The sequence below is a fragment of the Phascolarctos cinereus genome, unplaced genomic scaffold (genome assembly GCF_003287225.1).
Source record: "Phascolarctos cinereus isolate Bilbo 61053 unplaced genomic scaffold, phaCin_HiC Scaffold_3;HRSCAF=262, whole genome shotgun sequence".
NCBI lineage: Eukaryota > Metazoa > Chordata > Mammalia > Diprotodontia > Phascolarctidae > Phascolarctos > Phascolarctos cinereus.
This window is the reverse complement of record NW_027555736.1, coordinates 162,960,806-162,988,657: the sequence shown is the minus strand read 5'-3', so window position 1 is coordinate 162,988,657 and position 27,852 is coordinate 162,960,806. Positions and strand designations below refer to the sequence as shown.

At 39.3% G+C, this 27,852-nt stretch overlaps 1 protein-coding gene across 1 annotated transcript in view; it reads left to right on the top strand.

Moving 5' to 3' along the window:
* The first annotated feature begins 15,063 nt into the window (after positions 1 to 15,063).
* Positions 15,064 to 27,852, top strand: part of AP4E1 (adaptor related protein complex 4 subunit epsilon 1) — an 81,592-nt gene continuing 68,803 nt past the window's right edge. Inside the window, exons 1-2 of the mRNA XM_020980479.2 lie at positions 15,064 to 15,254; positions 22,240 to 22,311. Coding sequence (XP_020836138.1) covers positions 15,105 to 15,254; positions 22,240 to 22,311 — 222 coding nt within the window. The 5' untranslated portion in view covers positions 15,064 to 15,104. The remainder of the gene's footprint in view (positions 15,255 to 22,239; positions 22,312 to 27,852) is intronic.

Here is a 27,852-nt window from a genome sequence, read left to right as displayed (position 1 = left end):
GATTTTCCTCATCAGCTCTAGAGTACCCAAAAGAAACTAGCATCAGAGCCCAAGCCTACATACAACCTCAGGGTTTAGTCACAATCTTCACAAAGACATTATGTAATTTTTCAAACTACCAAGAGACATTTCCCTAGGCACAGTACAGAGACCTACCCAGGGCTCTATCCTAGTGGATCTATTGAACATACAGCCCCCAGAGACTTCTGCAAAATCACTCTTTTCCAGTAATTCTTTTTTTAAAATTAAATTTTATTTTTTCAATCCATAAAAATCTTCCTTCTCTCCTTCCCACTGTTCCCCTCCTCACGAAGTGAGAAAGAAGAAAAAAACAAAAACCAAAACTCTGTTACAAAAGCATATAGTCAAACAAAACAAATTCCCACACTGGCCACATGCAAAAAATGATATGTCTCAAACTGCACTCTGAGTCCATCATCTCTCTGTCAAAAGGTGAGCAACATGTTTCGTCATAAGTCCTCTGGAATTTGTAGTTAGTCATCGTGTTGATTAGAATTCTTGTCTTTCAAAGTTGTCTTTACAATATTGTTTTTATTGTGTAAACTGTTCTGCTTATTTCACTCTGTATCAGTTCATACAGGTCTTCCCAGGTTTTTCTGAAATCTCCCTTTCATCATTTCTTACAACATAATAGCATTCTATCACATTCATTTACCATAACTTATTCAGCCATTTCCCAATTGATGGGCAACCCCTTGGTTTCCAATTTTTTGCCACCACGAAAAAGAGTTGCTAGAAATATTTGCATACATATGGGTCTTTTTATTCTTTCTTTTATCTTTTTTGGGGTATAGACCTAGCAGGATCAAAAAGTTTGTTGTTCAGTTGCATCCAACTTGTCCTGACCCCATTTGGGGTTTTCTTGGCAAAGATACTGGAGTGGTTTGCCATTTACTTCTCTAGCTCCTTTTATAGGTGAGGAAACTGAGGTAAACAGAGTAAAGTGACTTGCCCAGGGTCACACAGCTAGTATGTATTTGAGGCCAAATCTGAGCTCAGGAAAATGAATTTTTCTGATTTGAGGCCCATTTACTGTGTCACCTAGCTGTCTGGGTCAAAAGGTAGAAACAGTTTAATTGCTTTTGTGGAGTAAATCCATAGCTGCTTTTTCTAGGGACCTTTTTAAAGAAGCTCTTTAATCTTTGCCAGCCTGCTTAGCCCTATGCATAGGTAAGATAGAAAGTCCCTACTCAGTGTGAGTATTGTGTGAGAAGGAACTGGTTCCCTAGTGCTTGGCCCCTAACCCCTATTTTTAGTCATTGATATTAGTTGATTTGGATGCCAGCTGGCTGTTCACCTCTCCAGATTCCTAGGGTCCAACTTTAGTCCCAGCTGGCCTTTCTTCTCCCCAGTGACATTGTTAACCTTTGTCTAGTTAACCCATTTTGGTCTGTTATTCGCTCACTTCCTCACTGTGCCCTAGGATCTTTATTATTTCCCTGCTTATACCTTTTTTCCCTCTTTCCTCCCTCTCTTCTTTTCTTCATCCTTTTCTCCTTTTCTTTTCTCCCTTCTTCCCTTCTTTTCTCCTTTCTTCTCTTCCCTTTTCTCTCCTTTCCTCCTTTTTTTCTGCTTCCTTTATTGTCAGTCTACCTACCTCAGATCACCAATCTGATTACAGGCTACTTATTTCCGTCCATGGATTTCTCCTCCCTTCAGTCTGAGTAAAAACTTATTATGCAAGTGGGGGAGAGAGGACTATTATGTTGTAGGAATTTAATTCAATTCAAAGACATTTATTATTTATTATATTATTATATATTATATATACCCACCATGTATTAGGGACTGTGTTAAGTGCTGCGGTACAAAGACAAAAACAAAATACTTGTCCTCAAGGAGCTTATGATCTGGAGGGTGTGGAGGATTCTTCCTATCTTCATGGTTGGAGGAGCCACTGCTGAATATAGGTACTTCCAGATGCAAGGAAGCTAAAGGAGAAGGGAGGAAAGCTGGGTGGAGCAGCGGATAGTTCTCTGGACATGAAACCCTGAGTTCAAATCTAGCCTTACTAGCTGTGTGACCGGGGGCATGTTATTTAACCTTTGTTTGCTTCAGTTTTCTCATCTGTAACATGGGAATAATAATAATACCTACATCCCAGGGTTGTGATGATTTTGCCACCTTGCAGATCACAAACTCTTTGAGAACAGTTTATTTTGTTTTTGTCTTTACACCTCAATGCTTGACACCATGCCTAGTACAGTGGGTGCATAATAAATGATTTTGAATTGAATTTAATTCCTGTAAAGTACTAGGTCCCTCTCTCTCACCTACACAATAAGTTCTTGCTCAGACTTGAGTGGGGAGAAATCCATGGATAGAAATAAAATATTGTCATTTGGAGATTGGGGATCTGGAACAAATCTTAGAGACCTGACTCTAAATACAGTACCTTTAAGCCACTCTATATTTCATTAGGTAATAACCACTCCCCTTTTCTGTTTCAAGCCTATCAATTATTATTTCTGTTTCTCCTAACTTGGTTCATCTCTTGGGCCTGCAGTGGTCTGGATCATTGCCTATATGAATATTTAGAAAACTCCCATGATTTCCTGCTAGTTTAATCTGGAGCCGATTTCCCCCTCTTATACTGGATAGGGTGGGCTATTGGGAAAAGTCCTTACAAAGCTTTCCTGGGAACTGAATATTTTTTTAACATTATGTGTGGGAAAATATTCTCAAAATATAGAAGGGGCACTGTTTTTTCAACCACTTTCTTCTCAAGCTCCATTGGGAAAAGAAGGTAATACAGGTCAAATCCTATTACAGGGAGTTCCAAGGGCGTGTCCAAATACTTTCATTGGACTGAACTGCTGTTGTGGTGGATATTGCTTGGAATAAGTGGTCATGAAGATCTTTGGGTTAGACAGAGAATGCATTGGTGTTTGTTGTTAAGCAGCTGGATCTATAAACATGGATCCCTCTTTGCCTGGGGTTCTTACCAGGCTTGACCCAATGGCTGGAATGGGAAAACAGGCTGTCGATCTTGTCTCCTGGCTAGCAGTCAAAAGAAAGGAAGGAAACACAGGCAAAAGTTTCTGTGAACTGAATGTCTGAGTCACCAAGGGAGAGTAGAAAAATAGCATGTGTCAACCTGGAATGGTCTTGGTTAGGTCAGTTTCTTTTGGCTAAAGTATTAGGACCCCCCTGGAGAGGACCAGAAGGCCTCACTTGGCTCTCTGTAGCTGAATTTTTGAGTTTAGGGTGAAACCATATTCAGGCAGATTCCATCTTCTTCACGAAGAAAATAGCAGTAAACGGAGGCCTTTGTGCCTCTGATTAATCCAGACCAGCATCTGAAATGGGGGGGGGAGGATCACTGTATTAAAATGAGCCAAGAATTCTACTCACCGCCCCCAAAAAAAAGAAAACCCAGAAGCCTCCCTGGCATTTGGTGCTGGTGATTTTGACTGGCATCACCTGGATTAGCAGTTTCTGTTCCAAAGGTCATGAACTTGGGACTACAGCTTTTCCCTTTTACTTCTATCTGGTGTTTCCTTTTCTTTTTTGGTTAGAAGTAAAGTCTTGTGTTTTACCAATGCAGGTCAGCACTTCCTCTGTATTATCTTAGTGCAGAGGTTCCCAAACTTATTTGGCCTACCGGCCCCTTCAAAAAAATAACTTAGCGCCCTCCAGGAAATCAATTTTCTTTAATCCTTTAACAGTTTTTTAAAAAAAATTTCCATCATTCCAAAAACATATATAAAACATTTTTTAAAAAAATTATGCATCTTAAATTTAATAATTTATTATAAATATGTAGTTTTTTCCCTGCATTGAAATTTTGATGATGTAATATTGCATCATGTAACAACCATATAGCATCGCATTATAAACAAGTCATTACATGTACATATTCCTGCTGATGCATACTGGACTTCCCTACAATACTTGCCTGCCAACACTTGCTTGTTAAGACCTGTCAGCAGACTTGACCACTGATTGGTTATAACTTGCATTTTTTGTGTTTATTTGGAAAATAATGTAATCATTACAACTTTAACTCTATCTTTTCTTCTTTCCTTATGTTTCTACTGCCCACTTATTTTTATTCAATGCTCCCCAATTTTACCAGAGGCTACTACTGCCTGCCCTGGATCATTCCAGCACCCCTCAGGGGGTATCACCCACTTCGGGAACCTATGCCAGGATTGCCTAGGTCACTGAGAAAAGCTTAAGTGATTTATCCATGATATGTCAAAGGTGAATTCAATCAGGTCTTCCTGGCAATTCAGTACAAAATGGAAACAAAAGAAGTAGGTATTTCCTTGTAGTCTCACAGATTATTATTCATGCTTCTTTAAAATTTAAAAACTCAGTCGACAAACCCACTTACTATTTGCAGTCACTCTGCGAGATATCTGATATACAAAGACAAAAATAAAATAAATCCTACTTTCAAGGAATTTATATTTTGAGGGTTCTTCTAAATCCATAGTTAAACTAGAATCTATGAGCTTTTAAAAAATTATTATTTTGATAGGTGTGTTTCAATATAATTGCTTTCCTTTGTAATTTTATATATTTTATTTTACATATTTAAACATATTAGTCTGAGAAGGGGTACATAGGCTTCATCAGACTGCCATAGTACAAAAAAGGTTAAGAATTCCTGCTCTAAATGAATACTGAGACCACTTTCTATATGAATGCCACCACAGGAATCTGCTTACCATTTATTAAAGAAAAGAATTACTAGTGAACTGAAGCCATTATTCAGATTTATTCTTTCATCTTCTTCAATTCAGCATACTTAAGATCAGTAGTTTTTAAATATAGCATTATTGCCTCTATTGTGCCATAAACACTTGAGATTGCAATGTATATTTTTAATATATTATCAATACAAATAGGTTGACCAAGCATCTCTCTGAAACAAAAGACCATCATTTTAATACTAAAGCTCTTCTGGTGATATTTTAAACACCACTTTCAAACCTCTAAATGGTCATCTCCTCCATAATAACCCTATGTTAGAGAGGTAATTTGACTGGGAGACATAGAACAACACAATCTCCAAAGAAGTGAAACTGAAGGTTACTCAGTGACCATGAGTAGGCCTTGGCACATTACCAACAATTATGCAGAAGAAGTTGCCAAAACAATGTTGCCAAAGAAATGTATGATAAAAAAGATTGGCTGGTCATGTGGCCAGAGGGAGGGAGAACTGGTGAACCGTCCAAGTCATTCATTATTATCCTTGAGATGATAAGAGAATTTAGGGAAGGCCCCTAATGCTTCAGATCAGTCTCCTGTGGTGAACTTGGAATAGCCAAGAGTTGTACAAGATAGGCAGGCATGTTTTGGGTCCACAAAATAGAGCTATTAATTATAGAACCTCAGATCTGGAAGGGACCTTTGAGGTTACTTAGTTCAAGCCTTCATTTTGCCAATGGGGAAGCTGCTATCACATGTATTTATGTATTTTGTTGCACAATTCTTAATCAATGAATTACATGGACTATTTGTGCAGGACCTGTGGTAGAGCCTTCTGAGCTCCTATTGGTCTGGTCAGCCAGTCAGATACCCTGGACCTTGACCCAATATGGTGATGTCATTTTGGTCCTCTTTGAGAACGAAGGACAACAACCACCCGAGAAATGGATCTCCAAATGTTTTTTTTTTATGTAAGGATACCGCACTCTATGTCAAAAATGTATTTCTATGAAGCAGAATGTAAATTGATTTCATTTTTGGAGTAAATTTTCCGATTGATTTACATCATATTTCTGCTAGGGTCAGTTTTAACTAACCTTTAATAGGCAATAGCTGATGCTTTTTTAAAAAAATTATTATTGTTCTAACCTTCTTGATTAGTTAAAAAACCCACTAGAATCACAGCTTTAGAGCAGAAAAGAAACTTATAGTGCAGTGGACAGAGCATCAGCCCTGGTGTCAGGACGACCTGAGTTCAAATCTGGCCTCAGTTACATAATACTCACTAGCTGTGTGACTCTGGGTAAGTCACTTAACCCCAACTGCCTCACAAAAAAAAAAAAGGAAAAAAAAGAAAGAAAAGAAATTTAGAGGCCAACTAGTCTAATCACCTCATTTTATAGATGACAAAACAGAGGCTAGAGAGAATAAATGATGTGCCCAGGGTTACACAGGTAGTAAGTCACAAAGGCAGGATTTGAAACTAGGTCCCCTGATTCAAAATACAGAGCTCTCCCTCAATGCTAGTTGCCTTTCCTCTGTTGATCATCTTCGATTTATCCCGTATGTTTTGTGTTCATACATGAGTGGTTGCATGTGGTCTTCTCCTTGAGGGCAGATGCTGTCTTATGTCTTTTTTTGTATTGTTAGCACTTAGCACAGAGCCAGGCACATAGTAAGAGCTTAAGAAATGCGAATTGATTGACTTTCCAGAATATCATGTTTTCTCTTTAAATTTAATTATGCACCCTGCCAATTAAAGGAATTCTGTGATGAATCCTTCTGTGATGGAAACATAGCCACACCCATCCTCAGGTGACTGTGTTTTCACATGTGTGTGCAGGTGCTTCTTCAGTCATCAGCCACTGTTACTCCAGCTGACTGTCAGGGTGATCTCACAAGGTCACCACCCGGACAAATCCATCTCTGCATATTTGTTCACCTAAGATTGAGGAAGAACAAACAAAAGAAACAGACAGTATTTGTCACAGAGACATGGTGGCCAGTTGGAGGAAATGCAGCTGCTTCCCCATCCAGCAGCCCAGGGCAATTCTTGCCTCACTTGCGTCCAGAAAGGAAAAGAGACAGAGGGGTCATCAGGCCAGCCCTTGTGTATGTGACCTCAGTTCTGATCCAGCACCTCCTAAGTTACTTGTACTCGTAGCCAATCAGAAGACTTTTAATCATTACATAGCATAAGACCCTTTAGTCATGTATGGCTAGAAATCAGCTTCTTAAGTTCCACATGTTAGATTAGAACCAAGAAAGAAATATTTGTATATGTTCTTTATAGATTACCAGGAAGGACAAATCCAAGTATGTTCCCAAGACCTGGGCCCTCATTGGCCAGTCTCCCCATCATACGTTATATGGGAGATGTCTGCTTAACCTTTAATGACCATCAAAGATCAGCAAATTTATAGAGCATGTCTGGGTGAATACTTGAGTTTTCAGCTTGATGGCTTATTTAGCTGATGGTTTTGGGCTTCAAATAGTATTTATTGAAATTTGGCCACAAGTTTATCTTTTTGTCTCCAAGGCTCACTTTAAAAACAAAAGCAAAATAACACAAAAAAAAATGACAAGATTGTCTTCAATGTCCTTCCCTTCTGCACCCCCTAATCGAATATAGAATGAACTCAGCTATTCAGTTCAAATACGTCAAGTGCCTTCCATGTGTTTAGTGCTAAGTGCCAACTATATTGGGAGGCGTGCCTGTGTGTGAGTGTGTGTGTGTGTGTGTGTGTGTGTGTGTGTGGTGTCTTGGAACTGAGAGGTGGTAAAGTACTTGTACTATTACATAGCAATACAGGTGCACAATTGATAGACAATATGCCTCCTGAGGCAAAACTGAGCTAGTTCTGCTTGCTTCTGGGTGGGTTTCAGGTATAAAGTTATGAAGTGAATAGCTGGCTCCACATCTTACACCAGAGTTGTGTAATAATTTTTTCTTTGTGATCAGGTTCCAACTCTACCATAGGGACTGAATTGTACGTCTTTAGAGGGTTGCTAACTTGAGTTGCTCCTTTTAAGAAAGGTGAGGGTTAGAAAGCGTGTGTCAGTGTTCAGGCCTTCTGCCGTAAGCATGTTTTAAAATGTAGGCTTCCTTGTCCCCAGGGGAGGCTATAAGCAGGGGTGTGCTGGTAACACACACTGTTTAACAACTGGGAAACATGCATGCACATGCATTTTTAAGTATAATCTGTGTTATTAACATTTGCTTAAGTCTAGACAATCAACAAAGCAATAAATAAAGCCCTGATTTGTAGGGGTAGATTTCTGACGAATAAATGCTCACACTGAAACTTTAACAGTTGGTTCTGAGGCTGGTTAGAACGGGCTGCGGCACATCCTAGTCTATAAGTCTGATTAAGGGAAGGAACATTAGGAGATAATGATGACACGGTAAATCTGGGCCTGAATAATAATGATTATGTCTGATATCAGGGAGGATGATCATATGAAGAAAGCAGAGCATAACTGATGGACAATCTGTGTGCTCTGCTGAATAACTTTGTGATATAAAGAGAGAGGGAGGCAAAAACATCAATCATTCTGCATATTACCAATAAAACACCATTAGGAGAGAGAAAAGAAATTCTATTAATAATAACTACAGAATGTATAAAATAGTAAAGAGTTCACTTTCCAAGACACACAGAATTATATGAATACAACTGCAATCTTCTTTATAGAAATAAAAGAAGACATAAATAACTGAAGAGATACTAATTATCATGGCCATGCCAATATACTTAAAAAGTGAAAGTGCAACCTAATTTAATTTATAGATTCAGGGTTATGCCAATCAAATTCCAAAAAGAGTTACTTTACAGAGCTAAGAAAAAACAAATGAAAAATGAAATCCATTTGGAGGAACATGAGGTCAAGAATCTAAAGGGAAATAATGAAAAAAGTAGAAAGGAAAAGGTACCCTAACAGCATCAGATCTTATCCTATGCTAACAGTAACAGTTATCAAATTTGATTATGGTTAAAAAATAGAAAAGTTGATCTGTGAATCTGTCAGGTGCAAAATACCAAGATAAACCAAGGACTGAGATTCACTACAGGACAAAACTGCTGGGAAAACTGGAAAGCAGTTTGTTATGCAGATAGGTACACAAAGTCCAAATGGAACTCATGCTCTGAAGTAGCTGACATGGTTTTCCATTCTAGATTTCCCCCCCTGATACTGTTCCTTTCTACCTATAGAGAGAATTCATCTATCAGTTCCAAAGTTGCTGTGCATTGTATATGATGCTTCTTCACTGATGACCTGAGTTTCAAAGAGGGGAGAATAACACCCCTGGCATTTCAGGGCACGGTTCCTAATATGAGAACCAATAGACAAATAGAAATTAAACAGAAAAAAAAATCCATCACCAGTACCATCAATACTATAGAAATGCTGGCAGGTATAGTACTCTCATTCCATCTGCTTTCCCCTGATTCATGGAGTAGTGAGGTTTTGACTGACGGTGGCCAAAAAATATGCAATAAAAAGTGTCAGTGTAGTAGTGGGATTAGGGGTGCTAGAAACTAAAGGGCTCAAAGTCAGAGATATTATGGTGATGTGGTGGTAGTGGATTATTTCCTTGACAGAGATTGACATTGAATTCACTCCCCAGGAATGACCAGACAAGGAACAGAAAAGCACCAACTGTCAAGAGTTCTGATTTTCACCTGACTCTAAGCCTATGCCCTGGGCTTCTAGAAGTCCTGGGTCCAGAGTTCCTGGGTTTTAATTTGAATGACCAGATCTATTGAATACATGAGTTGAATAGAACTTGCAAACTGTATTGCATTGTATATACTCTTTGGCTGGCTCAGAGGAGGGGGTGGAGGAGGACCTAAACAAATTGATACACACACACACACACACACACACACACACACACACACACACACACACATATTTCTTAGATTAGAACCTGGATTCAGAGTGATCTATGTATTTTTAAAAATGGCTTAGGTCTGGGAGAGGCTGCAGGGTACAGCTGAGCAGTAAATCTTTTGTTACTTATTGCTTTTATTGATTCTATGCCAAGAGGAGAACATAGTACATAGCTGAGCAAATTTGGTCTATTCCTATGTGAAAGTAATGTCATTACACAGCTAGGTGTATAGTAGGAAGCACAAAAGACATGGAGTCAGGAATCCTGCTTCAGATACTGTGTGACCATAGGCAAGTCATTTAAGTTGTCTGTACCTCAGTTTCCTCATCTCTAAAATGGAGATAACAGTACCTACCTCATATTGTTGTTGTGAGGATCAAATGAATTAATGTATGTAAAGTGCTTTGCAAATCTTAAGATGTAATAAATACTAGGTGTTGTTAGATGATTATGACAGTGATGAAGATGATGATGAATGTTGCCAAGCTCACATGACTTGGGCTCAGAAAAGTTTGTTCAAGGAGGAAGTAAGGTTTTGTAATAAGATAGGGGCTTATCAATGATTCTGATTGGGCAGATCCATCCTCCCTCGATACTGAGTTGGCACTAATATCCAGTGAGAAACAGAATTGTTGTTCATTTGTTTCAGTTGTAGCTGACTTTTTGTGACCCCCATTTGGGGTTTTCTTGGCAAAGATACTGGAGTGGTTTGCTATTTCCTTCTCTAGTTCATTTTTAAAGATGAGGAAACTAAGGCAAACAGGGTTTAGAGACTTGCCCATGGTCACATAGTAAATGTCTGAGGCTGGATTGAACTCAGGTCTTCCTGACTCCAGGCCTGGTCCCCTATTCACTGCCACGTAGCTGCTCTGGAGGATAAATACCATCTTCTAACCGTGAGACATAGAGAGTTTGACTCTTCTCCAGTTGTGGGGTGAAATGAATACCTATCTGCTAGGGTATGAGACTGGATCAGTATCTGAACTTTCCTATTGAATAGGATTAGGTTAGTAGCTAGCAGAGCTACTAAAGGTTAAAGGATTATGTTCAAAGTTCTAGGTGAAGAACTTAGTGACCTTGGGCAAGTTTGAACATTAATTTCCTCTTCTGAAAATGAAGGTTTAGATTTAATGACCTCTATGTTCCCATCCAACTCTAAGCCTATGATCCTAATTGTAAAGGAAAAGGTCCTGGTTTCAGGCGTAGGAGTTCTAGACTCTGCCCCTAGCAGCATGACCTTGGCAAAACCAGTTACCTTCATTGTGCCTTAATTTACTCATCTGTAAAATGAAGGGTTTGGACTAGGTGATATCTAGTTCATAAGCTAATAGAATCTGAGGCTGGAAGAAGGGGAATTGAGATCCTTCTCAAGTCTAATATCCTTTAAATAACTAATTTATATGTATTTTGTTATTAAGAGCAAAAAGCTCACCTGGCAGAGCTGAGGTGAACCTGAAGTAGAGTCCTAGGTTCCAGTGATGGGGAGATGGTTGGCGAGTGAGATCATTGTGGGGAGACTGCTGGTAATGGAATGAGAACAGGACAGGCATCTTCTGGTAGGTAGACCTTATTAGGGGAAAAATCATCAGCTCTTCCCCAGATTACTAATTTTCTGATCATAGATTGAAACTAAGACACAGATACTGGCACAGTGACTTGAACATAGTAGACATTTAATAAAGGTTGGAATTGAATTAAATGATTTTTAGCTAAAGGGCATTTAGGTAGTACAGTGGATGGAGAGCTGTGCCGGGAGTCAGAAAGACCTGAGTTCAAAACTAGCCTCAGACACTTACTAGCTATGTGACCCTGGGCAAATCACTTAACCCTGGTTGTCTCAGTTTCCTCATCCATAAGAGAAGGAAGTGGCAAAGTGCTCCAGTATCTTTGCCAAGAAAACCCCAAATGGGGTCAAGAAGAGGCAGACACGACTGAACAATAAAACATTTTAGCTGACTGAAAGACTTTAAAGAAGGTGAATGTAGATGTTTATCTTTACATTTCCCCCCCACCTTATGTAAAACTAAGAATTCTACTTAGTACAAATATTCATATTGTTTTTTGGCATTCAAAATGACCTAGACTGCTTGCTTGTAGGAACAAGGCTAAACTTTTAGCAGATTTGCTTTATACTTTGGAAGTAAATATTTCTTTGTAAAACCAAAAAAAAAAAGTTCTGAGAATTTCTGGATATTACCCAGAACATATTCAAAGACTCTTTAGCATATGTAACAGACCTTATAGTTACTTCATAGCACTGACTTTGGTCTGACTTGAGTGTGCTAAGATGTGGTCATCAGCCTGTTTGCCTGTGATATTCTGTAAATGCCATGTCAGAAGAGAAGTCCTTGGAATTTGTATCAATTTCTTGGGGAGCCTGAAATCCCAGTATGGTGAGAGTAGTTCTTTTCATTTTGTCTGACTTGGACTTCCATCTGGCTTCAGGATGGTCACCCACAGCTCTCCTGGCAGTCCTCTGGCTGAATCCTTCATCTTCTTATTGCCTGGCACTTGGGAAGAGCTTGGCCTTGAGTAAACGTGGTAGAGAGTTTCTGCTGTATGGATGGGGAGGTGGGATGGGGTGAGACTGGGACATAAAATTTCATGAATGAAGGCACAACACTTCATTAATAATGGTTTCTCCTCCAGCCTCTTCCCTACCACTAGGCCCTTACTAATTGTCTAGGAAGGATGTCTTACCCTACTTATCCCCTTTCCCAAACTCCTTTGTCTTATTTAGGAGGAAATAAATCTAAGGGATATCCTAATTCCTTTCTACTTCCTGTCTCTAAAAAGAGCTGTAACCAGGGAGGGAAAACCTGGTCTTTGTCCCAAGGTGCCAAATTTAGAAGGTAAGGACAAAATTTGTCAGTCCTTCCAAAGTATAGAAATGATGCAGCCCAGCACCTGGTTTGCAAGAATCATTAGTTAAAATGGAATGCTACCAGAAAATGGGTTCAGGGGAGTTTCTTTCTCAGCTCATCCCACCTACCGCTCTCCCCAAGGAGAGGGCCTCATGCCCTTGTCCCAGGGTCTCCTTTTCTCCACCATGGTGTGGTGTCCTGCTCCTCACAAAGTCACCTAAGGGCATGCTTCACACACAGGTGCTTAAACCTTGCTCAGAAATTCCTTCAAGACTCTGCCCCAAACTCCCCACCCTTTCCCATGATATCCTGTCCTTAGGTGACACATTAAGCTCCACAGAAGTTAGGAGAATATGCTACAACTTAAAATAATAGAATTTCAAATTTTGTAAACCTTGTCCCATCTCTGTATTTTACAGATGAATTTGCCTAAGATCACATGGCTAATTAATGGAAGAACTGAGACTAAAACCTAGGTTTCTGGACTCCCATTTCAATATTTTTTCCATTTCATTTTTCCATTTTCCATCTTTATTAGGCAGGAAATAGAGAGCTGCTGGGGAAAGAGGATTTATGTATCAGAAGTGGGAAAAACAAACCCTAGGGCTAGTATTGGGCCAGAGAGAGGGGGATTTGGGAAGTAGAAATTATGGTAGCCAAGGAATGATTCCTTGTTCAGACACCTAGATCCTAGAGGCATTCCTAGGTTACAGTGCCCATCTGGAAAGCATTCCTGGCTTGGAGATGGAGAATGTCCTGGGTTTTTGAAGGTCATCACTTTGTTCACATTGGGAGTGAGGGAGGGGAATATTTGTCCTAGTCAGGTGCTCAGGGAGAGAGAGGTAGGTAGGAGGTTGTCTGGAAATGTTGCTGTTACTGCCGCTTTCCTTATTAATCTTTTAAGTTGAAAACAATTTAGAATGTACTTCATTTGCTTTTTAACACTTTCTCCTTCCATGACCTCTAATCAATGTCATCATGCCCCTTTCTCATATACAGAATCATGGTTTTAGATCTGTAAAGTACCCTAGATCTCAAAAGGACAGCAAAGGCCATCTACTCCACACCCTCCAGTTCACAGATGAGGGAACAAGCCCCCAAAGATTAAATAGCTTTCTGAAGGTCACGCAGATAGTGATAGAGCTGGTTTTCATACCCACATCATCTGACATTAAAGCCAGTTCTTCCACTGTACTATCCATTTCCACTGCCATCCATTTTCCCTCATGTATTTTTCCCTTCCTTCTCCACAAACCCATGATTTCTGCCTCACCCTCTGGTGTATAGACACATCCATTCATTCATTTGCTCATTTATGAAAAAAAAACCTATTGTGTCCCCTTAAAAGTGTTCTGTAATGACATATGTCCTTTTCTGTGAAAAATCCTGTTACTTCTACTGGCTCAGGTGATCCCTAGAACTGGCCAAAACACCAGAGGTGCAGAGGGGATATAGAGGAACGAACTGAATATAGAGGAAAAGGAATATGTTCAGCAATGAGTGATGCACCTCATCCACTGTATGGTGTCCAGGCACTGAGTCCATCAATCAACAAGCATTTATTAAGCACCTACTATGTATCACAGACAGGCAGCCTAGCAGAGTGGACAGAGAGCAGGAAGATCTGGGTTGAAGTCCAATCTGTGACACATAATGGCTGTGTGACCCTGGGCAAGGAAAAACCCCAAGGGTGGGGAACCTGTGGTCTGGAGGTCCTCAAGTGCTACCCTTTATTCAAAGGGCAGCACTCGAGGACCTAGATGGCCACATGCGGCATCCAGGCAGAAAGTTCTCCCCCCCCCACCTCTCTGTACTTTCTAGGCAACTCCCTAGGACTCTAAGTTGAAGAGAATATGCCATCCTGTATTGGTCCAAGGGAGTTTCCTATTCCAGGAAATTCTTTAGACTCTGGAATCATAGGTCCAGTCTTCATCCCTACTATGTGCTAGGGCTTGAGGATACAAATACACAAATGAGTCAGTTTCTGTCCTCCAGAAGCTTACATTCTGATAGGATGATACAACACATATCCTGAAAGGTCCTCTACCTCAGTACAGCACAGAACCCAGGTGAGCTAGTGGATTGTAGGTAGGCTTTAGGAATCGGGGGAATAAGGTAAGATAGAAACGAAGCAGAAAGGGTAAATGTGCCTACATGGTGCTAAGAATACCGGCGTCTGAATGTGGACCTGGAGAAATCATTTAACCCTCTCATAGCCTCAATCTTCTCATCTGTAAAATGGGAATGATAATATCAGTGACACATCTCACTTTTTAAAGGATTAAATGAGATAACATAGGTAAAGCAAACCTTACAGCACTATGCAAACGTTACTTTTCTGGTTTAGTGCTGGGGGATTTTTGGGGGTGGGGTTGAGTGGGATGGTTTTGTGGAGGTTTTCCCAGGAGGCCTGAGTAGCAGCAAACTGGTCACGCATGCCTGGTAGAAATCTCAAAGCTCAGCCTTTCGCCAAGTCGGAAATTATGACTGGTGGAACTGTCGCTAGACTCTAGCGCCCCCCGGTGGCGCCCACGCGGCAATGTTCATGCTCACTTCGAAGGCCCGAATAAAGTTCCTTCTTCAAATAAACAGGAAATGCGTTCCAGGCCCGGGGCACGCTGGGCCTTCCGGGATGAGAAGGAAGCCGGCGGGGGGGGGCTGCGATGAGCGATATCGTGGAGAAGACCCTGACGGCGCTGCCTGGGCTCTTTCTGCAGCACCAGGCGGCCGGCGGCTCCGGGGTGTCCAGAGTGTCCGTGTCCTCCCGGCTGGGCAGTCTCATCCGCAGCATCACCGCGCTCACGTCCAAGCACGTAGGTGGCCGCGGAGGGGAGGCGGGGCGAGGGGGCGGCTCCTCGGGCTCCCCCCTCAGCCGGGCAGGAGCCCCGGAGCTCCGCTCAGCCGCGTCCCCCACCCCCGGAATCCCCTCCCCACCTAGGGCTCCTCCGGGGCCAAGGCGCCCCTGGGACTCACGTCAGCCTGTGCCCCCCCGGGGTCCCCTCTCAGCCGGAGCAAGGCCTCCAGCTCGTGGGGCCCACCTGCTCTCTGGGCTGGGGACGGCCGGGGAGGAGGGAGGGCGGCCCCCGGCTCTGACTCAGGTGGAGGGGCGTCTCAGGAGGCTTTCTCCAGACTAGTGCCTGAAGCGTGTGAGGCTCCCCTCGGCCTCCCCTGGGGTTTTCCTGCCACAGTTTTTGCTCCTGCTCGAGTGACTTTAGACTCTGACCCTCTCGCCCCCCCAAAGCAGGGACTATTAGACTTTTTTGGCCTTTGTTTGCACCCCCAGCGCTTAGTACTTAGTAGATGCTTAATAAATGTTTATTGAATTGAAATAAATTCAGCTGAAGCTGAGGAAGATCATGTGATTTGCAGGTTGTAAGGGCTTGAGAAAGAATCTGGACTCGGATCTCCTTGACTGCTAGTGACTGACTAACCCATCTCCTCTCTTGAAGTAGGAGTTTTCTCACATGAACTGCCAGGGACAGATTCACTTAAATCAATGTTTATTAAGGGTCCCCAAAGCTGAAAAAATGTCAAAATGTCTGCCTTAAAAGGATTTAAGGTCTTCTGAAGATTGTGTGTGTGTATGTATTATTGACTTACAGAGCGATGGTTATTGATAATAATGGTTACTGATAATGATAGCTCTCACATATATAATACTTTAAAGGTTTGCAAGAAATTTTAGGTGTCATTGTTCCTCACAACAATCGGTGCTATTCCTATTTTTGCAGATGAGGAAACTGAGGTTTTTGAGGCATGCTTACCCCCAGTTTCCCCTCCCGTGCAGACTTTTCAGCTTACTTGTGTATGTTGTCTTCTGGAATTAGATCTTAAGCCCCTTGAAGACAGGGACTGTCTTTTTCTTCCTCATATTTGAATCCTTAGCGCTTAGCACAGCCCCTGGCATATAGTAAGCATGTAATAAATGTTTATTGAATTGAATGGGGGGGGGCGGGCAGAGAAAGATCAGGTGGCTTGCAAATAGTAGGAGCTTGAGACAGGTTTTGACTTCAGGTCTCTTTGATTCTTAAATCCAGTGCTCTTGAACCCCTAGATACGAGATAACCTAACATAAGGGCTAAGGAGAGAAGGAAAGTGATCTAGGAAAGTTTGAGGAGGAAGAGATTGTTTTCATTTGGGAGGAGGCTGTAGATCAGGGAAGACTTCTTAGTGAAAGTGGCACCTTAGAAACATCTCATTAGGAGAGATGAGGACAGGGAACCTTGAGGAGTTTGAAAAAGATGAGAGATTTATAGGTATTGTGGCATAGTGGATGGAGTGCTAGACTTCCACTCAGGAAAACCTGGGTTTAAGTACTGTCTCAAATATGTATTGACCCTGTAACTCTGGATAAATCACTTAACTTCCCAATGCTCCTTGAAATTCCAAGACTAAATTGGAGAATAGCCAGATCTTTATTGGTACTTGAGAGTTCCTTACACCAGAGAAATCACAAATATAGACCAAATAACATAAGTGCATGCACACATACACACATATGTAAACATGTACATATAATATATCTTTATATATTGTGTAATATATGGTACGTATAACCTCACTTGTGGTTCCAAGAAGCTGTAGCATGTGCAGTAGCCGCACTTTGGTAACACTGTCTCTGCAGATGGGCTAACTGAGGTTGAGGGTAACCAACAGGCCTCAAACCTGTTAGTGAATTAGGAGGATGTCACCCCCAAGTATGTGAAGACTTCTCCCTGTGGAATGGGCAGATGAGAACATTTTGTTCCAATAGCCTTGAAGGCAACTGTAGCAGGTGCTGTGGAGCGCTCAGAACTTGGTCGGATATCAAAGATGTCACTGCATCCTGGGCTATCGCCAGTCTTGATTTTTGTCTGGCCACTGGACTTGGATGATTGTGGAAGAGAGAGCGAGGCTGACGACTTTCTGTAACTCTGCCTTGCTTAAAATCTATTTCATGGGCAAGTCAAAATATTACCCTTGTCATGTCACTGGTCCTCTTCGAAAACAAAGGACTGACAACAACATATAATAGCATATATGTACATGTGTTCTCTCACTGGACACTTACTGTGAGGTGGATGTTATCCCCATTTTACAGATGGGGAAAATGATTCTGAGAGAGGTTAAGTAATTTGCCTGAGGTCACACAGCTTGTAAGTGTCTGGGCAGAATTTGAACTCGGGTCTTCCTAACTCCAAGACAGCATGCTTACCCATCGCAATACCTAGCTGCCAAATGTATATAAACTATGGATCTTCCAGTATTGGGAGTACCAAATGAGATAATGTATGCAAAGTTTTGCAAATGAAAACCACTATAAATATCAGCTATTACTATGTATTAGTAATCTTAGTATCATCTTAATTCATTAGAGTCCAGATAGAAAATGGCCTTGCTATCCTGTTGTTCTTTTATGTGCATTGTTCTGTGGATCATTGTGCAGGTGACAAGAGTAACTTTTTTGCAATTTGAATAAAAGTTTTGGAATGTAAGCTGATCTTTAGTTGACTGAAAGCCTCTTTGGGACAAATACAGTGACAGACAAGGTAACAAGGTTGTTACGCATTTTATCATGTTTGCACATGACTATTATTTCTTCTTAGGTCTCTATATTTTGAAAGCTTTTTATTCCAGATAGCTTGGAGATTATTGGTATTTAGTATGGCTACATCTATTAAAATGTTGTCCTTACATTTTTCCAGATCAGTGTTATATCAGGGGGATTGTAGGCAACAGCTTTGTATGTGCTGACATGCCAGTTTTAATACAGTGGTTTTGAATTCTCACAGATATTTTGAGGTCTTTATTTGTGGTGTTAAGATTTGTCATCTTTTATTTTATGGAAGATAGTGGGCTTCTAATGTATAATTCTGCCCATCTGGTCATATCTTGCTAGGTATTTGGTAGATATTAAAGCATTATGATTATGATTATTTCAGGACAAAGTTGGGGAACAATCGATGGTTTCATTTCACTGGAATTAAAATATATGTAGGAAGGTGGGGAATAATAATGAGTCTGGAAGAATAGGCTGGAGCTAGACTGTGGAGGACCTTAAATGCCAGATTAAAGAATATATACCTTTTATTCTGTAAGAAATAGGGAGCCAATGAACAGGAGAGTAACCATGGTCAGACCTTTGCATTAGGGATGTTGTTTTGGCAGCTGCGTGAAACATGAGTTGGTGAGGAGAAACATAGGAACCAAGGATATCAGTTGGACTATTAAAATGCCTCAGGGTGAGAGGTGATGGGAATATAAACTGTCACACATAATAGTATGTGGAGCACTTAGTTGAGGGATCTTTCAAGCCTTCCAGTGTCTTGAAGGGATCTTAGGGACACTTAAAGTTTGCTGAAAAGCAATCAACTGAAGTTTCTAAAAAGTGGACAAGTATAATATATTTACTAAAGACTGCTAAGTGCCAAGTGCAGCTTGTACAGGCATGAGCCAAGCCTTCAGGCATTTATAAGCTAAAAAATTATTTTGCCATTTCTTTATTAAAGGAAAGCTGTCACTGAAGGAATATTGTAGCAACTATAAAAAGGGAGCTTTAGAAGAGACATCAATTAGAAGGAGTCATACCTGAAAATCATTGTTTAAGGAGTTGATGTCTGTGGTAAATTACTATTTACTCAACTGTTTAATAAGATGTTATTCTGTCCTGACCCCTCTCAAAGTGGAGAAAATATATCCTTCTGCATTTGTTGCTAACAAAAAAGAGCAGACTATAGAGCAAAACATGACTTTAAGGGCTTTCTTCCAGCCAAGAATTTATATATGCATACATTATCCTTTGCACATGTAACTACTGGTAACTGTGTTAAGTTACTGACCGATTAGTATTAGGAAATAAAGCACAAAACAGGGAGATACATTCTCACCAAAGGTGTTTGGCATTGTTGTGAAAGTTCTATCTAATGCTCAAGTGGGATGGGGGTTCACTGAAGATGCACCATTTTATAGATCATATTGTGCTGATTGCATCAAGCCCCAGAATATTACAATGCCTCTTTAATTAGGTCCATGATTATTTGAAGGAAATTGGCATATTATAATCCATATGGAAGGATCAAGTGAATGAAAAATGTATATTACCTAGCTAGACCATAGAGTTGGATGTCAGTTCATTGGATTAGTAAATTAGTGCATATATGTATGATAATATTGCTGTCAAAGAACTGGAAACTAAGGGAATGCTGTCAACTGAACAAAGCATGGTATAGGAACATAATGAAATACTATCATGCTTTAAGAAAAGGTGAAACTGAGGAAGCTCCATATGAACTTTTGGAGAGTGAAGGAGCAGAACCAGAACAATTTATGGTATAAAAACAACAAACTTTAGAAGACCTAAGAGCTCTGATGAATCCAGTGACTAGCTATGATTCTGGAGGACTGATGAAGAAGAATTTTACCCACCACCTGATAATGAGGTAATGGACTAAATACACAGAATGAGACACACATTGTTGGAGATAGCTGAAGTGGGAATTTGTTTTGCTTGACCATGCCTGTTTGTTATAAGAGTTACTTATTTTTGAGGGAGTAGGAAAGTAGGTGGGCCAGAGAGAAAAATACATGTTTGTTAATCAAAGAAAAATTCTAATTAAAAAAGGATAGTATTGGCAGGTAGACAATGAGTTGGGCCCCAAATTGAGTAATAGGAAGAGTGTGGGCTAGGTTACTTTTTGGGAAATTGCATAGTGCTTTTAATTGCCCCAAACTATTCCACAGCATAGAGCCTCAACATTTTTTTTTTACCACCAGTGTTCTTCTAGTGCAAATGTTAGAACACCGCATCCTCCAAAGAATCAAAGTTACAGGTGACTGAAAGGACAGATGGTTAGGCTATAGTGTCTCTTTAGCAATAATCCATAGACAGGTGGCATAAGGGATATACAAGAAATATGTGATTGACACATGACATCTTAACTTTAGAGCTGTCAGGAATGTTAGTAGTCAGGGTTCAGTTCTTTCATATTATAGATGAGAAAACTGAGACCCAGAGAAATTTAAGTGCATTTTCTCAACTCTTCTCTGGGGCCAAGCTTGATCATTAAAATTACATGGACTTTAAAAAAAAAATTCTTCCATTTGACTCTATCTCCCCATGCCTGTATTCCTGAGGCATGTCCTCAAAGTACATATACTATGTGAAGAGTTGAGAAAATGTAGCTCCTCCTCTGCACACATAATGGATATATACTCATAAACATTTTATTGATCTGCTTTTTTCCTCTTTGTTTTTTAATCTTTAAAATTTTTTTTTGTAAGAGATAGTTCATTAGGTAGAATAGGAGATAAGATGGGGGGATATATAAAAAAAGCGATATAAAGACAAAAGGATTTGACAAAATTTAAGATTTTTTTTAAAGTTCAGATTTAACAGTTCTGGAAAACATTTTGGAATTATTAAAGCTCTGAATCTATACATACTCTTTCTTCCAAGATCCTCTTACTAGACATGTATCTAGAGGAGGTCAAAGAGAGAAAGACCCTACAAATACTAAAATATTCATTTTTACACTTTTTGTGGTATCAAAAAACTGGAAACGGTGCATACCCATCAATTGGGAATGGCTGAACAAATTTTGGAAGAGTATATGAATATTATGGACTGTTATTATGCGGAAAGGGATGATAAATATGAAGAATTCAAGGAATTCTCATAGAATAGTATGGAAAGACTTATGAATTGATGTGGAATGAAGTAAGCAATAGATACATAACCACAATGAAGTAAATGACAAAATTAAAAGGAAGCAGAGCTCTGAGTAATTGCAATGACTGATTTGGGTTTCAGAGGACAGTGGGACATACCTCCTTCCTTCTGAGCTAAGGTAGTAGATACACTTAGAAAATGTTTCCCATGCTGTCAGCTTTGATCAGTAGATTGGTTTTGCTTATATGTTTTTTTTTGTTATAAGGGAGGATTCAGTGCTAGAGGAAGATTTATATCCAATTATAACTTGTAAAAGCAAAAGATATTTGTGAAACTTATTTGAAACAGAAAATCTCTTATTCTGGATTTTCATTGTTTTATCTTCTCTAACTTCAGCAAGACATTTCAGTATTTATGTAGCAACATAGGAGACAGGCAAAGGAAAGGAGTTCTTCCACTACTTTCCATCTTCCATTCTTTTCTTCTAACTTCATTTAAATTGATAACAATCATGAGAGGTCATAGAAATTTGAGTGAAGATGGGAATGGTTCATTTGTGATGAAGCTTTTAGGCTATCCACTACTGAGTTTGATAGTGAAAGTAATAGAAGGAGGGGAGGGATAGTAATACAGGACCCATAGTGTTCTTTGGATATAAAGTTGTCATATAATCCCTGAGATATAGGAACTGGATACTTTTGATGCCTTTAGTCATATTGAATGCAAATAATCTGGTCAGTCTTAATGCTCTAAAACTTTAATTTTATCAAAATAACTAATTTGTAAAGTAGCATTTTAATTAATATTATTTATGATTAGGAATAATTTCGATACCCTTCTGTTCTATAAAATGAGAATTTTAAAAAAAAGTGATCCTGTGATTTAAAGCCACTAGATGGCACTGGGTACAGAGAATTGGGAAGACCTACATTCTAATGGTACCTCAAATCCTTACTAACTCTGGGCAAGTCACTTAATCTCTCAGGCTTAGTTTTTGTATTTGTAAAATGAGGATAATAATAGTACCTCAGCTCATAGGGTTGTTGTGAGAAAGAAGTGAAATAACATGTAAAGTGCTTTGCCAACTTAAAATGCTACATAAATGCTATTATTATTAATATTTAATTATAATATGTTTATACTTTTTACAGGAGGAAGAGAAATTAATTCAGCAGGAACTGGCTAGTCTAAAGGCAACTGTTTCTGCACCCGGTACCACACTGGTAAGTTTGAAACGTTAATGCAAATAGGTTTTAATGTTCTTTTGTATTTGAGACTGTTGATTGGTGATGTTAGAGATTAGAACTATATATAGCATGTAGTTTACCAATTATATGAACTCTATATGTGTTTATCAGTATGAGACATTGCGGGGGGTGCCATTGGAGCACTTTGGATGTCCACCTGTCATCCCTTGTTCTTTCCACGTGACTAGCCTCTGCTCTTCCTATCATAAATTCCTTGATGACATCATTTACTCCTGTTCTTCCTTAGAATCCCTTGTTGGTTATATGTTGTAGCTTGTTCATACCTGCTATACAACTTTCCGTTTGGTTCACTGCTACAGCAACATAGGTAGAATGTTTGTATTCAAAATATGGGCCTTTGCTTTTCCTGAGAGACTTGATTAATAAAAGAATTTTTCATTTTCCTGAAAGCAATCCAGCTGGTTCTCCTTCTGTTCAACCTTGGGCCCAATTTATTGTCCATCTATACTGTCTGTCCTAGATACACCTACTGTTGGATAAGCTCCATATTTGTTCTTCCAAATGCAGCTTGTAATCTAGAAAGTAGACATTTTTAGCATATATCTCCCTGTTTTATGCTTCTTCTGATGCTCATTACGAGAGGAACATTCAACAGGGTTCTTTCTGTTATATCTTTTAAGGACTCAGGAGCATGGTATAATGGATAGAGCACTGAATTTGATGTTAGGAAGACAAGTTGCTTAACCTCTCTGTGTCTTAGTTTCCTCGTCTTCTAAAATAAGGGGTTGGGCTTGGTCTAAATGTATTATCCTATGCATCTTGAATGATTTGTGATATATGGAGAGGAGATACTTTGTTATAAAAGAGCCTGTAGGGCAGTATTTTGTTTTACAGAATCAATTGCTTTTTCATAACACACAAGCACAGTAGGATCATAAGTTCTCAGTTAAAATATTACTTAAGAAAACCTTGTTTTTCCCTACTAGTACCTTCATCAAGGATGCCCTTGGTTTATATATAAGTGACTCTTATAAATATATTGTATAGAAAGGAGAGTAGGCAGATAGGGCAGTAATTAATGATGTTCTCTTTTTCTTTTTAAAATATTTTATTTTTCCAGTTACATGTTAAAAACAGTTTTTAGAATTTAAAAAAATTTTTTGAGTTCCAGATTTTCTGTTTTCCCTCCTTCCTCATTGAGAAAGCAGACGATTTGATATAGGTTATACATTTGCAGTTATACAAAAAATATTTCCATATTAGTCAATTGTGAAAGAAAACACAGACCAAAAAAACCCCCCCAAGAAAAATAAAGTTAAAATAAGTATAGTTTGATCTGTATTCATACTTCTGTTCTTTCTGTGAAGATGGATAGTATTTTTCATCATAAGTCCTTTGTAATTGTCTTGGCTCATTACGTTGTTTATAATAGCTAAGTCATTCACAGGTTTTTTTGTATGTATAATATCTTTATGACATTGCTGTTTGTGTACACCATTCTCATGATTCAGCTCACTTCACTCTGCATCAGTTCATGTAAGTCCAAGTTTTTCTGAAAGCATCCAGCTCATTATTTCTTATGGCACATTAGTATTCCATCACAGTTATATTCCACAACTTGTTCAGGCATTCCCCAATTGATGGGCATCCCCTCAATTTCTAATTCTTTGCCACCACCAAAAGAGCTGCTATGAATATTTTTGCACATCTAGGTGCTTTTCCTTTTATTTTTTTAAATCTCTTTGGGATATAAATTTAATAGTGGTGTTGCTGGATAAAAGGGTATGTGTGCATAGTTTTATAGTCATTTGGGCATAGTGCCAAATTGCTCTCCGGAATGGTTACATTAGTTCACAGCTCCACCAAGAGTGCATTAGTGCCTCAATTTTCTCACATCCCCTCCAACATTGATCATTTACCTTTTCTGTCATATTAACCGATCTGACAGGTGTGAGGTGGTGCTTCAGAGTTGTTTTAGTTTGCATTTCTCCAATAGGGATTTTGAACATTTTTTCATATGACTATAGATAGCTTTGATTTTTTTTATCTGAAAACTGTTTGTTCATATCCTTTAACCATTTATCAATTGGGGAATGGCTTCTATTCTTATAATTCAACTTAGTTCTCTATATATTTGAGAAATGAGGCCTTTATCAGAGAAACTTAATTTTTTCATTGTTATGTTTACTGTATATTCCCGTCCATTCTGTTTCCCCCCTGTTATCTCTCTCTCTCTTTGTCTCTCTGTCTCTCTCTCTTTTTGCCCTGGCCTTCCTCAAAAGTGTTTTGCTTTTGACCACAGCCTTTCCCAATCCACCATCCCTTCTATCAGCACCTATTCCCCGTATGCCCTTTCCTCCTTTATCTTATCTGTTTACTTTCTTCCTTCCCTGTAGGATAAGATAAATTTTTATACCCAACTGAGTGTATATGTTATTACCTCTTTGAGCTAATTCCGATGAAAGTAAGGTTCAAGTGATGTCTGCCACTCCCCCATTTCCACTTCACTGTATAAGCTCTTTCACACTTCTTTTTTGTGAGATAATTTGCCCCATTCTACTTCTCTCTTTCCCTTTCTCCCAGTGCATCCCTCTTTCTCATCCGTTAATTTTATTTTTTTAGATATCATTCCATCATTGCCGAATCACACCTGTGCCCTCAGTCTATGTATATTCTCTCTAACTGCCTTAATAATGATAAAGTTCTTAGGAATTACAAGTATCAGGTTTCCATGTACGAATGTAAGCAGTTTAACCTTATTGAATACCTTATGAGTTCCCTTTCTTGTTTACTTTTTTATGCTTCTTGACTCTTGTGTTTTAAAGTCAAATTTTCTGTTCAGCTCAGATCTCTTCATCAGGAATGCTTCAAAGTCCTGTTTCATTAAATGTCTATTTTTTTCCTCATGAAGGATTTATACTCAGTTTTGTTCCTTTGTTCAAGGCTCGTGATCTTTTAATGTAGATTTGTCTTGTGTTATTCTGACTGTGGCTCCATGATACTGGAATTGTTTCTTTCTGGCAGCTTGCAATATTTTCTCCTTGACCTGGGAGTTCTGGAATTTGGCAATAATATTATGGGGAATTTTCATTTTGAGATCTCTTTTAGGAGGTAGTGGATTCTTAAAATTTCTATTTTACCCTATGATTTTAGGATATCAAGGTAGCTTTCCTTGATAATTTTTTGAAATGTGATTTCTAGGTTCTTTTGTTGATCATAACTTTTGGGTAGTCCATTAATTTAAAAATTATCTCTCCTTGATCTGTTTTCCAGGTCATTTGTTTTTTCATTGAGATATTTCACATTTTCTTCCATTTTTTTCATTCTTTTGACTTTATTTTGTTGTTTCTTGATGTCTCATGGAGTCATTAGCTTCACTTGCCCAGAACTTTTTTTTAACCTCCTTTTCTATTTGTCCAATTCTGCTTTTTGAGGAGTTCTTTTCTTCAGTGAATTTTTGTGTGTCTCTTATCATTTGGCCTGTTCTGTTTTTTAAGGTGATATTTTCTTTAGTAAATTTTTGTACCTCCTTTATAAAGCTGTTGACTCTGTTTTCATGATTTTTCTTGTGTCATTCTGATTTTTTTCCCCCAATTTTTCCTCTGCCTTTCTTATTTGACTTTGAAAACCTTTTTGAGTTCTTCCAGGCATTCTTTTTGGGCTTGAGACCAATTCACATTTTTCTTTGAGGCATTGGATTTAGCTGTTTTTTACTTCGTTGTCTTCTGAGTTTATGTTTTAACTTTCCCTGTCACCATAGTAACTTTCTGTGGTTATGTGTTTTTGTTTTGTTTTGTTTTGTTTTGGTGGTGGTGGTTGTTTGCTTTCCCCCAGACTATTTCTTGACTTATAACTTTATGTTAAAGTTGGGCTCCGCTTCTGGAATATGGTGGGTACTGTCCTAAGCTTATGGCTCTTCATGCTGCTGTTTGCAGAGATACTTCTGGGGTGAGTCTGTAAGTTTTTAGTACTTCCAAGGTGGTATGATCTAAGCAGAGATGTGATCACTGCTCTCTTGGCCTGTGCTGTGGTCTGTGAGCAAGCAAAGGCATTCATTTCTACTCTAGAACTGTGACCAGAATGCCTGTTCACTTGTGGCTGCACCCTCTAGTGTACTAGTGCTCCTCCTTGCTCTGGGACTAAGACCTGTAACCTTGTATGGGCAGTGCAGTGGAGAATACTGCACATAGTGCCAGCAAAGGGTTCTCAGTAATCTCTTCCTGTTTGACCCCCTTATTGTCTGTGGGCTGAGAGCTTTGAAAGCCACTGCTGCTGATTCTGTCACTCCCGAGGCCTACTGTGGCATGGCCTGCAGTTGGGGTTAAATGATTTGCCTAAGGTCACACAGCTAGTAAGTATCGTGTGTCTGAGGCCAAATTTGAACTCAGCTCCTCCTGACTCCAGGGCTGGTACTCTATCCACTGCGCCATCTAGCTGCTCCCCTTTTTCTTTTTCTTTTTTTTTTTTAAAACTATTTTCTGATCTTACCTCAGAAGAGTTGATGGTTTGGTTAGAAAGAAAGCTGACTCAGAGATAACTCCTACAGCAATAGCAAGTCTGCATCCCTGTTAAAATATCATCTGTTTTATTCTTTATGGCATCATTTGGTATTTGCCACATACAACTTGTATGTTTCTTTTTTGAAGAAGGTATTCATGGTATGGTAGCATGAGACTTTGGTATAACCTGCCAGTCTCTGGGCTCTTTCCTTCTTTCTTTCTGGACCTTGCTGTCCCACATAGTTCTCTCATTCATACTTTTTTCCCACCTTTGCACTGAAGTCATCAAGTATCAGAGTGCCTGTTGATTTGATTTGGAGGCTCTTATTCCTAGGATTCCTCATCCACTTCATTCTCAGCAACCAGTGTTCTTGCATAAACTGCAGTTATTTTTATGGTGGTCTTTTTGCAGATATTTATCATCAGTATTGCAACATGCTATGACAAAATATCCCATGAAATAATGTTTCCTGTTGTTTCTGTGCATCCAGTAAAATTTCCTTTATCAACTTGTTGGCCTCTCAGAGGAGTGTCTGTGAGCCATCCTTCCATTTAGCTGCTGTGTCCTTCTGCTTTAATTTATAGCAAGAATGTCAAGATTGATATGCTTTAGCTCCTGTAATAATATGTCTACTCTTTGACCATTGGTCAAATATTTTATATTTGAAGTACCAACTGTCAAAAGTTTATTGATAGTCTAAAAGTTCTGTGATTGTTCACATTTCTTTTCTTCTTTCCTGCCCATCTGCCAGTGTCCCTGCAAAAGCAGAAAGGGGCTGAGCCATTTTTAATTTTTATTTATTGTTTTGGGTGGCCATGCTCAGAATTAATCACCAGGTGCCTCCCTGTCATTAGCTAGTTTGGGAGTTGGAAAACAGAGTCAGTCTATTATAGGGGCCACTCTAATCCCTTACAACATCATAGATATTATGAGAGCTTGTGTTCTGGTGGTAGAGCCTTTGAGACCCCAGGGTCACCATGCCATGATAGAGCATTGGGGTAGGATTTGGTGGAGGACAAACTAGAATACAATTTTATTAATTTGCAGTGAGAAATG